The 13,832-nt window shown below is 38.9% G+C and overlaps 1 protein-coding gene across 1 annotated transcript in view; it reads right to left on the bottom strand.

Annotated features, from left to right (window-relative positions):
• Nucleotides 1-13,832, bottom strand: part of LOC138326549 (phospholipid-transporting ATPase ABCA1-like) — an 87,200-nt gene that overhangs the window by 17,614 nt on the left and 55,754 nt on the right. The window contains exons 32-39 of the mRNA XM_069272645.1: nucleotides 5,422-5,437; nucleotides 5,152-5,321; nucleotides 3,269-3,446; nucleotides 2,834-2,949; nucleotides 2,523-2,673; nucleotides 2,043-2,166; nucleotides 888-1,162; nucleotides 444-625 (exon numbers count right to left, since the gene is read on the bottom strand). Of these exons, the coding sequence (XP_069128746.1) occupies nucleotides 444-625; nucleotides 888-1,162; nucleotides 2,043-2,166; nucleotides 2,523-2,673; nucleotides 2,834-2,949; nucleotides 3,269-3,446; nucleotides 5,152-5,321; nucleotides 5,422-5,437 (1,212 nt within the window). The remainder of the gene's footprint in view (nucleotides 1-443; nucleotides 626-887; nucleotides 1,163-2,042; nucleotides 2,167-2,522; nucleotides 2,674-2,833; nucleotides 2,950-3,268; nucleotides 3,447-5,151; nucleotides 5,322-5,421; nucleotides 5,438-13,832) is intronic.

The following is a 13,832-nucleotide window of genomic DNA, read 5'->3' as shown; positions in this document are numbered from 1 at the left end:
AATATATACAGATACTTCCTTGTACACTAAGTGTAAAGATGGTGAAGCATTTCAGTTTTCTGTTGCATTTGATCAAATGTAACTTGATATTTTTTTTTTACAAAAGGCTGTGAATTCAAATTTCAATGTACCAGGTAATAATATCAGCTGAAATAACTGTTCTCTTCACTAGAATTGTCTGTAAGATATTTCCCTTACTGCACCTAATTTTGGAACAGGACATGATGGCCGAAACTTAATCCCCAAATGGAGGTCGCAAAATTAAGACCACAACATCAGAAGTTTGGGTGTTTGAGTCCATGAAGATATTTCCTTTCTCATTAAATTTATACTATCTCAATCAAACCTGTTTTAATGGCTCCACTGAGTCTATCTCAATCAGAGTTTATATTCAGGTTAACAAGTGTACCGAGTTTCAGGACTAGAACAGAATGACACTTTACCTGTGACCATTGACGTAGGCGTTGCCCTCGGTAACACTGACGTCACCAGTCAACATCTTGAAGGTGGTGGTCTTCCCTGCCCCGTTGACTCCCAGCAGACCAAAGCACTGACCCTTAGGGACCCCCACACACAGGTTATCTACAGCGGTGTTTCGTCCTTTCTTACCTCGCAGGCCATACATCTGGAGACAGGTCATACAGAACATCACTTTACATATCTTTCACATGGGTTTATTCCCAACAACCTTTTCACAACAATTTAATTTTGCGAAGTTTCTACTGTACTTGTGACAAACATTGCTCTCAGCAAATATTTTTGCAAAAGTTAATCACATAATGTCATGAACATAACTTGATTTCCTTTAGGCTGGAAGGTAATGATATTTTATGACATATCTTTCTCTATCTATATATGGACCTTCAGCTATAATAACAGACTGATACCTTTGTGAGACATTCCAATCTCAGTACATCATCTTCAGTATTCTTTTTCTCCATCACACGCTTCCTCTCTCGCGCAACGTCTGGATCTTCGTCCTCCAGACTGGCATGAGTAGGCTTTCTCTGCCAGTAACACCGAAGGCCACGTCTCAGACAGAAGTTGTACTCAACAAGGATATTGAGAATGAAGAAAACAATCCCTGTGATGAAGAGTGCCAACAGATTCTTACCGACCTGATCAAACTCAAATGGACTTGGTGGGCCTCCGGAGGAGAAACCTAAAACAAACACATGTTTTGATTTGTTTTACAACAGAGGTCATTGCAAGGTCAAAACACCAGAAAATGAATTCTACCACATATATCACATCCTTCAGACCATGGTACTAAATTCATAATTAATCCCTTTGTTAGACAGGTTAAAGGTCAAACTATAGGTTTACAGTAGCCTACTATTATGTATTTAACACTACACTAAATAGATAAGCTGTACTCTATAGTGAGAAGTAGTATTAGAGATGTAACACATCAAAGACAATCACTACTACACAAGGGCTAAAGGATAGGTACAATAAAATTAGAAATCCTCATCGAGCCAACTTATATTCTATAGACTATTTAGTTATTCGCTTCCCAAGACAAACCTCAGGACTTCACATAGAAATTATTAATAAGAGGAGAGATCCACGCTGGTGTCAGCCTCCATTTGAGTAACGGTCAGCTAAGGGTGAAGGCTACTTACCAGGGTAAAGGTCAGTACAAGGAAAATGTCATTATAGGATAGAGGTCACTTACAGGGGTAAAGATAAATACAGGATAAAGAACACTTATTAGGGTTAAGGTCACTTATTAGGCTAAAGGTCATTTATTAGGGTAAAGGTCACTTATTAGGGTAAAGGTCACTTATTAGGGTAAAGGTCACTTATGAGGGTAAAGGTCACTTATTAGGGTAAAGGTCAGTACAGTGTAAAGGTCAGTACAGGGTAAAGGTCAGTACAGGGTAAAGGTCAATACAGGGTAAAGGCCACTTATTCGGGTAAAGGTCACTTATTAGGGTAAAGGTCAGTACAGGACAAAGGTCACTTATTAGGGTAAAGGTCAGTAAAGGACAAAGGTCGCTTATTAGGGTAAAGGTCAGTACAGGGTAAAGGTCACTTACCAAACTCAGCATTGGCATCAGCTTTTAGCTGGTTAGTGGACATATCCATGAGCCCTCGGCCCAGGCAGTACTGGGGTAACACCAGAAACACTTTCTTCAGGAGGATGTTGATGTTCTTTAGCTCCTGTAGGATTAGTGGAGAGCAACAAAGTGTAACAGTTCAACCAGACAACGGTAGAAAACACTGATTAAACATGTAGCATTTCCTGATAAATTTCAGCATGGCAGGTTTGACTGAATAACTTTATTGGCAAATTTTTCCTCTCCACAGAAAACAAGTGTACTTGTCTTTTACCATGTAACAATTAACTCAACTAACCCTCTAATAAATAAATGAACTGCAAAGTCATAGTAGTAACTAAGACAGTAAATTAGTTTTAGTGATACTGCTACCACAGGCAACCTATAAATGCAGTTTAAAGCTCTTTTTATCCGACTTTTGAATAGTGAATACAAACTAAAAAATACACTGATACGAACCTCATCGTCCTGCTCCAGAAACTCTAGGATAAAGGTTGCCATAGTCGCGGTGGTGCCTAGGAAGATGTTGATTGACTGAAGTGTTACCATGGCAGTACTAGGTATACTAAAGAATCGACTGAACGGGTGCATCACTGGGATCATGGCCCATCTACAAACACAACAAAATAAATCTTATTGACTTACATAATTACTTCTACTGGCAAATATATATCAAGGGACACAACTCATGGAAAGTTTTATCATGGCCCATCTACAAACAAAATACATCCTCATTATTTCTATAGGCCAATATGTGATGTCCTACTCACCCGTAGAAGAAGAGAAGGGCCAGTAGACAGGGGCCGTTCAATGAACCAACATAAGCCTCACGTCCGAACGCCAGGAAGATAAACAGCATCAGTACACAGGATACAAAGTAACTCAACTGTAACAAAAAATACAAAATAACTCAACTGTGACAAAAATACAAAATAACTCAACTGTAACAAAAAATACAAAATAACTCAACTGTGACAAAAATACAAAATAACTCAACTGTAACAAAAAATACAAAATAACTCAAACTGAAACAAAACATCATCTTTGAATTACATTATATATATATATATTGCAACTCTTTTGTATGTTTTTTTTCAAATTTTATTGCTATTCATTTTTTTTTTTACATCATTTTGATGCAAGCAATCGGTTGAGTAGTAGATAAAAAAATCCAACTTTGAGTAAAATTGAGACATTCCACATACCATATCCCAGGCACTGTTAGATATCCAGTATACTGTAGGGTTAACACCGCTGACAAACTGTAGATGTTTGGAGTTAGAGGCGCGCTCCTCAATCAGAACCATGGTAAAGCTGGCCGGTATAAAGGACATGGCGAAGATCATACAGATAGCTATAACTAGGTCAACTCCACTGGCACGCCTGTGTAAAACAAGGTCACATACAGATAGCTATAACTAGGTCAACTCCACTGGCACGCCTGGGTAAAACAAGGTCACATACAGATAGCTATAACTAGGTCAACTCCACTGGCACGCCTGTGTAAAACAAGGTCACATACAGATAGCTATAACTAGGTCAACTCCACTGGCACGCCTGTGTAAAACAAGGTCACATACAGATAGCTATAACTAGGTCAACTCCACTGGCACGCCTGTGTAAAACAAGGTCACATACAGATAGCTATAACTAGGTCAACTCCACTGGCACGCCTGTGTAAAACAAGGTCACATACAGATAGCTATAACTAGGTCAACTCCACTGGCACGCCTGTGTAAAACAAGGTCACATACAGATAGCTATAACTAGGTCAACTCCACTGGCACGCCTGTGTAAAACAAGGTCACATACAGATAGCTATAACTAGGTCAACTCCACTGGCATGCCTGTGTAAAACAAGGTCACATACAGATAGCTATAACTAGGTCAACTCCACTGGCACGCCTGTGTAAAACAAGGTCACATACAGATAGCTATAACTAGGTCAACTCCACTGGCACGCCTGTGTAAAACAAGGTCACATACAGATAGCTATAACTAGGTCAACTCCACTGGCACGCCTGTGTAAAACAAGGTCACATACAGATAGCTATAACTAGGTCAACTCCACTGGCACGCCTGTGTAAAACAAGGTCACATACAGATAGCTATAACTAGGTCAACTCCACTGGCACGCCTGTGTAAAACAAGGTCACATACAGATAGCTATAACTAGGTCAACTCCACTGGCACGCCTGTGTAAAACAAGGTCACATACAGATAGCTATAACTAGGTCAACTCCACTGGCACGCCTGTGTGTAAAACAAGGTCACATACAGATAGCTATAACTAGGTCAACTCCACTGGCACGCCTGTGTAAAACAAGGTCACATACAGATAGCTATAACTAGGTCAACTCCACTGGCACGCCTGTGTAAAACAAGGTCACATACAGATAGCTATAACTAGGTCAACTCCACTGGCACGCCTGTGTAAAACAAGGTCACATACAGATAGCTATAACTAGGTCAACTCCACTGGCACGCCTGTGTAAAACAAGGTCACATACAGATAGCTATAACTAGGTCAACTCCACTGGCATGCCTGTGTAAAACAAGTCACATACAGATAGCTATAACTAGGTCAACTCCACTGGCACGCCTGTGTAAAACAAGGTCACATACAGATAGCTATAACTAGGTCAACTCCACTGGCACGCCTGTGTAAAACAAGGTCACATACAGATAGCTATAACTAGGTCAACTCCACTGGCACGCCTGTGTAAAACAAGGTCACATACAGATAGCTATAACTAGGTCAACTCCACTTGGCACGCCTGTGTAAAACAAGGTCACATACAGATAGCTATAACTAGGTCAACTCCACTGGCTGTGTAAAACAAGGTCACATACAGATAGCTATAACTAGGTCAACTTCACTGGCATATCTGTGTAAAACAAGGTCACATACAGATAGCTATAACTAGGTCAACTCCACTGGCATGCCTTTGTAAAACAAGGTCACATACAGATAGCTATAACTAGGTCAACTCCACTGGCATGCCTGTGTAAAACAAGGTCACATACAGATAGCTATAACTAGGTCACACTATCACATATAATGTTAACATACATATAAGATACTTACAGTAGTTTGGTCGTGAGCTGAGACTTGGTATATTCTACAGGGTGATTAAAGGTGACGATTCCGTAGTCAGACGGGTTAGATGTGTTCGGGGCGGAACTCCTCAGAATCAGGTTGTTCATAACGTTTGTATACGCTACAATGGCTGCCCATCCTTTGTTGTTGTACCACACCTACAGGTAAATCAACATCAATAACAGTGCAGATATGTTCCATTAACCTTGACGTTGTTTGAGGTCAACATCAATGACACCACAGATACTTCATATAAACCTTGACCAGCCTAACCCTTCAATATCAATTCAGGTTAATTTATCAGGAGTAAGCACACTTTATCACACAAATTGATTATAATATAGTCAAACCTTGATAATCAAAGTTGGTGGACCATGACTACGTTCCGAGTTAAGTCGGCGGACCATGACTACATCATGAGTTATCAAAGTATTGGAATATTAGAGTGAAACATTTAGTCAAGACCAACAAAATCCATAATATCGTCTTTCAGCTTTACAAGTCTGAGTTAACGTAGTTTGACTGTAGTCTGATCTGTATGAAGGTACGATGACTACTATTGTTAATGTAGTTTGACTGTAGTCTGATTTGTATGAAGGTACGATGACTACTATTGTTAATGTAGTTTGACTGTAGTCTGATCTGTATGAAGGTACGATGACTACTATTGTTAATGTAGTTTGACTGTAGTCTGATCTGTATGAAGGTACGATGACTACTATTGTTAATGTAGTTTGACTGTAGTCTGATCTGTATGAAGGTATGATGACTACTATTGTTAATGTAGTTTGACTGTAGTCTGATCTGTATGAAGGTACGATGACTACTATTGTTAATGTAGTTTGACTGTAGTCTGATCTGTATGAAGGTATGATGACTACTATTGTTAATGTAGTTTGACTGTAGTCTGATCTGTATAAGTACTATGACTACTATTGTTAATGTAGTTTGACTGTAGTCTGACTGTATGATATAAGTATGATGACTACTATTGTTAATGTAGTTTGACTGTAGTAGTCTGACTGTATGAAGGTATGATGACTACTATTGTTAATGTAGTTTGACTGTAGTCTGACTGTATGAAGGTATGATGACTACTATTGTTAATGTAGTTTGACTGTAGTCTGACTGTATGAAGGTACGATGACTACTATTGTTAATGTAGTTTGACTGTAGTCTGACTGTATGAAGGTACGATGACTACTATTGTTAATGTAGTTTGACTGTAGTCTGATCTGTATGAAGGTACGATGACTACTATTGTTAATGTAGTTTGACTGTAGTCTGACTGTATGAAGGTACGATGACTACTATTGTTAATGTAGTTTGACTGTAGTCTGACTGTATGAAGGTACGATGACTACTATTGTTAATGTAGTTTGACTGTAGTCTGACTGTATGAAGGTACGATGACTACTATTGTTAATGTAGTTTGACTGTAGTCTGATCTGTATGAAGGTACGATGACTACTATTGTTAATGTAGTTTGACTGTAGTCTGACTGTATGAAGGTACGATGACTACTATTGTTAATGTAGTTTGACTGTAGTCTGACTGTATGAAGGTACGATGACTACTATTGTTAATGTAGTTTGACTGTAGTCTGACTGTATGAAGGTACGATGACTACTATTGTTAATGTAGTTTGACTGTAGTCTGACTGTATGAAGGTACGATGACTACTATTGTTAATGTAGTTTGACTGTAGTCTGACTGTATGAAGGTACGATGACTACTATTGTTAATGTAGTTTGACTGTAGTCTGACTGTATGAAGGTATGATGACTACTATTGTTAATGTAGTTTGACTGTAGTCTGACTGTATGAAGGTACGATGACTACTATTGTTAATGTAGTTTGACTGTAGTCTGACTGTATGAAGGTACGATGACTACTATTGTTAATGTAGTTTGACTGTAGTCTGACTGTATGAAGGTATGATGACTACTATTGTTAATGTAGTTTGACTGTAGTCTGACTGTATGAAGGTATGATGACTACTATTGTTAATGTAGTTTGACTGTAGTCTGACTGTATGAAGGTACGATGACTACTATTGTTAATGTAGTTTGACTGTAGTCTGACTGTATGAAGGTACGATGACTACTATTGTTAATGTAGTTTGACTGTAGTCTGACTGTATGAAGGTATGATGACTACTATTGTTAATGTAGTTTGACTGTAGTCTGACTGTATGAAGGTACGATGACTACTATTGTTAATGTAGTTTGACTGTAGTCTGACTGTATGAAGGTACGATGACTACTATTGTTAATGTAGTTTGACTGTAGTCTGACTGTATGAAGGTACGATGACTACTATTGTTAATGTAGTTTGACTGTAGTCTGACTGTATGAAGGTACGATGACTACTATTGTTAATGTAGTTTGACTGTAGTCTGACTGTATGAAGGTAGATGACTACTATTGTTAATGTATTGACGTACTACTGATTGATGACCTATTGTTAAGTTTTGACTGTAGTCTGACTGTATGAAGGTACGATGACTACTATTGTTAATGTAGTTTGACTGTAGTCTGATCTGTATGAAGGTATGATGACTACTATTGTTAATGTAGTTTGACTGTAGTCTGACTGTATGAAGGTATGATGACTACTATTGTTAATGTAGTTTGACTGTAGTCTGACTGTATGAAGGTACGATGACTACTATTGTTAATGTAGTTTGACTGTAGTCTGACTGTATGAAGGTACGATGACTACTATTGTTAATGTAGTTTGACTGTAGTCTGACTGTATGAAGGTACGATGACTACTATTGTTAATGTAGTTTGACTGTAGTCTGATCTGTATGAAGGTACGATGACTACTATTGTTAATGTAGTTTGACTGTAGTCTGACTGTATGAAGGTACGATGACTACTATTGTAATGTAGTTTGACTTGAATGTACTATTGTTAATGTTTTGACTGTAGTCTGACTGTATGAAGGTACGATGACTACTATTGTTAATGTAGTTTGACTGTAGTCTGACTGTATGAAGGTACGATGACTACTATTGTTAATGTAGTTTGACTGTAGTCTGATATGAAGGTACGATGACTACTATTGTTAATGTAGTTTGACTGTAGTCTGATCTGTATGAAGGTATGATGACTACTATTGTTAATGTAGTTTGACTGTAGTCTGATCTGTATGAAGGTATGATGACTACTATTGTTAATGTAGTTTGACTGTAGTCTGATCTGTATGAAGGTACGATGACTACTATTGTTAATGTAGTTTGACTGTAGTCTGATCTGTATGAAGGTATGATGACTACTATTGTTAATGTAGTTTGACTGTAGTCTGACTGTATGAAGGTACGATGACTACTATTGTTAATGTAGTTTGACTGTAGTCTGATCTGTATGAAGGTACGATGACTACTATTGTTAATGTAGTTTGACTGTAGTCTGACTGTATGAAGGTACGATGACTACTATTGTTAATGTAGTTTGACTGTAGTCTGACTGTATGAAGGTACGATGACTACTATTGTTAATGTAGTTTGACTGTAGTCTGACTGTATGAAGGTACGATGACTACTATTGTTAATGTAGTTTGACTGTAGTCTGATCTGTATGAAGGTACGATGACTACTATTGTTAATGTAGTTTGACTGTAGTCTGATCTGTATGATGACTACTATTGTTAATGTAGTTTGACTGTAGTCTGACTGTATGAAGGTACTGATACTGTTAATGTAGTTTGACTGTAGTCTGACTGTATGAAGGTACGATGACTACTATTGTTAATGTAGTTTGACTGTAGTCTGATCTGTATGAAGGTACGATGACTACTATTGTTAATGTAGTTTTGACTGTAGTCTGATCTGTATGAAGGTACGATGACTACTATTGTTAATGTAGTTTGGACTGTAGTCTGATCTGTATGAAGGTACGATGACTACTATTGTTAATGTAGTTTGACTGTAGTCTGACTGTATGAAGGTACTGATGACTACTATTGTTAATGTAGTTTGACTGTAGTCTGACTGTATGAAGGTACGATGACTACTATTGTTAATGTAGTTTGACTGTAGTTATGAGTAGTCTGACTGAAGGACTGTATGAGTAGTATAATGACTATATATGTAAGATGATGGAGTTCCCTAAGGTATAGGACAGTAGAGTAGATAATGTGTGAAGAGATGGATGGAGTTCCCTAATGGTTTAGGACAGTACAGTAGACATATATGTACATGACTAGATGATGTAGTTTACTGTAAGGTATAGGACAGTAGAGTAGATAATGTGTGAAGAGATGGATAGAGTTCCCTAAGGTATAGGACAGTAGAGTAGTAGATAATGTGTGAAGAGATGGATGGAGTTCCCTAAGGTATAGGACAGTAGAGTAATAATGTGTGAAGAGATCATGGAGTTCCCTAAGGTATAGGACAGTGATTAAGATCATGTGTGAAGAGATACATGGAGTTTCCCTAAGGTATAGGACATGAGTAGATAATGTGTGAAGAGATGGATGGAGTTCCCTTTATAGGACTGCCAGAGTAGATAATGTGTGAAGAGATAGATTAGTTATTGTATAGGACTAGTATGTAGAAATGTGTGAAGAGATGTATGATGTTCACCCTCCTAAGGTATAGGACAGTAGAGAAGATCATGTGTGAAGAGATGGATGGAGTTCCCTAAGGTAATACGGATCAGTAGAGTAGATATGTGTGAAGAGATGGATGGAGTTCCTAAGGTTCTAGGACAGTAGAGTAGATCATGTGTGAAGAGATGGATGGAGTTCCCTAAGGTATAGGACATTAGAGTAGAAATGTGTGAAGAGATGGATGGAGTAAAAGTTCCCTAAGGTTTAGGACAGTAGAGTAGATAATGTGTGAAGAGATGGATGGATGAGTTCCCTAAGGTATAGGACAGTAGAGTAGATAATGTGTGAAGAGATGGATGGAGTTCCCTAAGGTTTAGGACAGTAGAGTAGATAATGTGTGAAGAGATGGATGGAGTTCCCTAAGGTATAGGACAGTAAGTAGATAATGTGTGAAAGAGAATGGATGGAGTTCCCTAAGGTATTAGGACAGTAGAGTAGATCAAAATGTGTTGAAGAGATGGATGGAGTTCCCTAAGGTAATAGGACAGTAGAGTAGATAATGTGTGAAGAGATGGATGGAGTTCCCTAAGGGTATAGGACAGTAGAGTAGATATGTGTGAAGAGATGGATGGAGTTCCCTAAGGTATAGGACAGTAGAGTAGATAATGTGTGAAGAGATGGATGGAGTTCCCTAAGGTAATAGGACAGTAGAGTAGATAATGTGTGAAGAGATGGATGGAGTTCCCTAAGGTATAGGACAGTAGAGTAGATAATGTGTGATGAGATGGATGGAGTTCCTAAGGTATAGGACAGTAGAGTAGTATAATGTGTGAGATGATGATGGATGGAGTTCCTAAGGTATAGGACAGTAGAGTAGATAATGTGTGAAGAGATTGGATGGAGTTCCCTAAGGTATAGGACAGTAGAGTAGATATATGTGTGAAGAGATGGATGGAGTTCCCTAAGGTATAGGACAGTAGTGTAGATAATGTGTGAAGAGATGGATGGAGTTCCCTAAGGTATAGGGTTATAGGACAGTAGAGTAGATCATGTGTGAAGAGATGGATGGAGTTCCCTAAGGTATAGGACAGTAGAGTAGATAATGTGTGAAGAGATGGATGGAGTTCCCTAAGGTATAGGACAGTAGAGTAGATAATGTGTGAAGAGATGGATGGAGTTCCCTAAGGTATAGGACAGTAGAGTAGATAATGTGTGAAGAGATGGATGGAGTTCCCTAAGGTATAGGACAGTTAGAGTAGATAATGTGTGAAGAGATGGATGGAGTTCCCTAAGGTAATTAGGACAGTAGTGTAGATAATGTGTGAAGAGATGGATGGAGTTCCCTAAGGTATAGGACAGTAGAGTAAGATTTAATGTGTGAAGAGATGGATGGAGTTCCCTAAGGTATAGGACAGTAGAGTAGATAATGTGTGAAGAGATGGATGGAGTTCCCTAAGGTATAGGACAGTAGAGTAGATTAATGTGTGAAGAGATGGATGGAGTTCCCTAAGGTATAGGACAGTAGAGTAGATAATGTGTGAAGAGATGGATGGAGTTCCTAGTATAGGACAGTTGATTCCTAAGGTATAGGACAGTAGAGTAGATAATGTGTGAAGAGATGGATGGAGTTCCCTAAGGTATAGGACAGTAGAGTAGATCATGTGTGAAGAGATGGATGGAGTTCCCTAAGGTATAGGACAGTAGAGTAGATAATGTGTGAGAAGAGATGGATGGAGTTCCCTAAGGTATAGGACAGTAGAGTAGATAATGTGTGAAGAGATGGATGGAGTTCCCTAAGGTATAGGACAGTAGAGTAGATCAATGTGTGAAGAGATGGATGGAGTTCCCTAAGGTATAGGACAGTAGAGTAGATAATGTGTGAAGAGATGGATGGAGTTCCCTAAGGTATAGGACAGTAGAGTAGATCAATGTGTGAAGAGATGGATGGAGTTCCCTAAGGTATAGGACAGTAGAGTAGATAATGTGTGAAGAGATGGATGGAGTTCCCTAAGGTATAGGACAGTAGAGTAGATAATGTGTGAAGAGATGGATGGAGTTCCCTAAGGTATAGGACAGTAGAGTAGATAATGTGTGAAGAGATGGATGGAGTTCCCTAAGGTATAGGACAGTAGAGTAAGATATGTGTGAAGAGATGGATGGAGTTCCCTAAGGTATAGGACAGTAGAGTAGATAATGTGTGAAAGATGGATGGAGTTTCCCTAAGGTATAGGACAGTAGAGTAGATAATGTGTGAAGAGATGGATGGAGTTCCCTAAGGTATAGGACAGTAGAGTAGATAATGTGTGTGAATGAGATGGATGGAGTTCCCTAAGGTATTAGGACAGTAGAGTAGATAATGTGTGAAGAGATGGATGGAGTTCCCTAAGGTATAGGACAGTAGAGTAGATCATGTGTGAAGAGATGGATGGAGTTCCCTAAGGTATAGGACAGTAGAGTAGATAATGTGTGAAGAGATGGATAGGAGTTCCCTAAGGTATAGGACATAGAGTAGATTAATGTGTGAAGAGATGGATGGAGTTCCCTAAGGTATAGGACAGTAGAGTAGATAATGTGTGAAGAGATGGATGTTCCCTAAGTAGTATAGACAGAGATAGATAATGTGTGAAGAGATGGATGGAGTTCCCTAAGGTATAGGACAGTAGAGTAGATAATGTGTGAGAGATGGATGGAGTTCCCTAAGGTATAGGACAGTAGAGTAGATCATGTGTGAAGAGATGGATAGGAGTTCCTAAGGTTATAGGACAGTAGAGTAGATAATGTGTGAAGAGATGGATGGAGTTCCCTAAGGTATAGGACAGTAGAGTAGATAAAAGTGTGAAGAGATGGATGGAGTTCCCTAAGGTATAGGACAGTAGAGTAGATAATGTGTGAAGAGATGGATGGAGTTCCCTAAGGTATAGGACAGTAGAGTAGAATAATGTGTGAAGAGATGGATGGAGTTCCCTAAGGTATAGGACAGTAGAGTAGATAATGTGTGAAGAGATGGATGGAGTTCCCTAAGGTATAGGACAGTAGAGTAGATATAATGTGTGAAGAGATGGATGGAGTTCCCTAAGGTATAGGACAGTAGAGTAGATAATGTGTGAAGAGATGGATGGGAGTTCCCTAAGGTATAGGACAGTAGAGTAGATAATGTGTGAAGAGATGGATGGAGTTCCCTAAGGTATAGGACAGTAGAGTAGATAATGTGTGAAGAGATGGATGGAGTTCCCTAAGGTATAGGACAGTAGAGTAGATAATGTGTGAAGAGATGGATGGAGTTCCCTAAGGTATAGGACAGTAGAGTAGATAATGTGTGAAGAGATGGATGGAGTTCCCTAAGGTATAGGACAGTAGAGTAGATAATGTGTGAAGAGATGGATGGAGTTCCCTAAGGTATAGGACAGTAGAGTAGATAATGTGTGAAGAGATGGATAGAGTTCCCTAAGGTATAGGACAGTAGAGTAGATAATGTGTGAAGAGATGGATGGAGTTCCCTAAGGTTATAGGACAGTAGAGTAAGATAATGTGTGAAGAGATGGATGGAGTTCCCTAAGGTATAGGACAGTAGAGTAGATAATGTGTGAAGAGATGGATGGAGTTCCCTAAGGTATAGGACAGTAGAGTAGATAATGTGTGAAGAGATGGATAGAGTTCCCTAAGGTATAGGACAGTAGAGTAGATAATGTGTGAAGAGATGGATGGAGTTCCCTAAGGTATAGGACAGTAGAGTAGATAATGTGTGAAGAGATGGATGGAGTTCCCTAAGGTAAAGGACAGTAGAGTAGATCAATGTGTGTGAAGAGATGGATGGAGTTCCCTAAGGTTTAGGACAGTAGAGTAGATAATGTGTGAAGAGATGGATGGAGTTCCCTAAGGTATAGGACAGTAGAGTAGATAATGTGTGAAGAGATGGATGGAGTTTGGTATAGGACAGTAAGTAGATGGTGAAGAGATGTTTCCCTAAGGTATAGGACAGTAGAGTAGATAATGTGTGAAGAGATGGATGGAGTTCCCTAAGGTATAGGACAGTAGAGTAGATAATGTGTGAAGAGATGGATGGAGTTCCCTAAGGTATAGGACAGTAGAGTAGATAATGTGTGAAGAGATGG

The sequence above is a fragment of the Argopecten irradians genome, chromosome 6 (genome assembly GCF_041381155.1).
Source record: "Argopecten irradians isolate NY chromosome 6, Ai_NY, whole genome shotgun sequence".
Taxonomy (NCBI): domain Eukaryota; kingdom Metazoa; phylum Mollusca; class Bivalvia; order Pectinida; family Pectinidae; genus Argopecten; species Argopecten irradians.
Note: the sequence above shows the minus strand (reverse complement) of the source record. Positions and strands in the feature narration are given on the sequence as shown.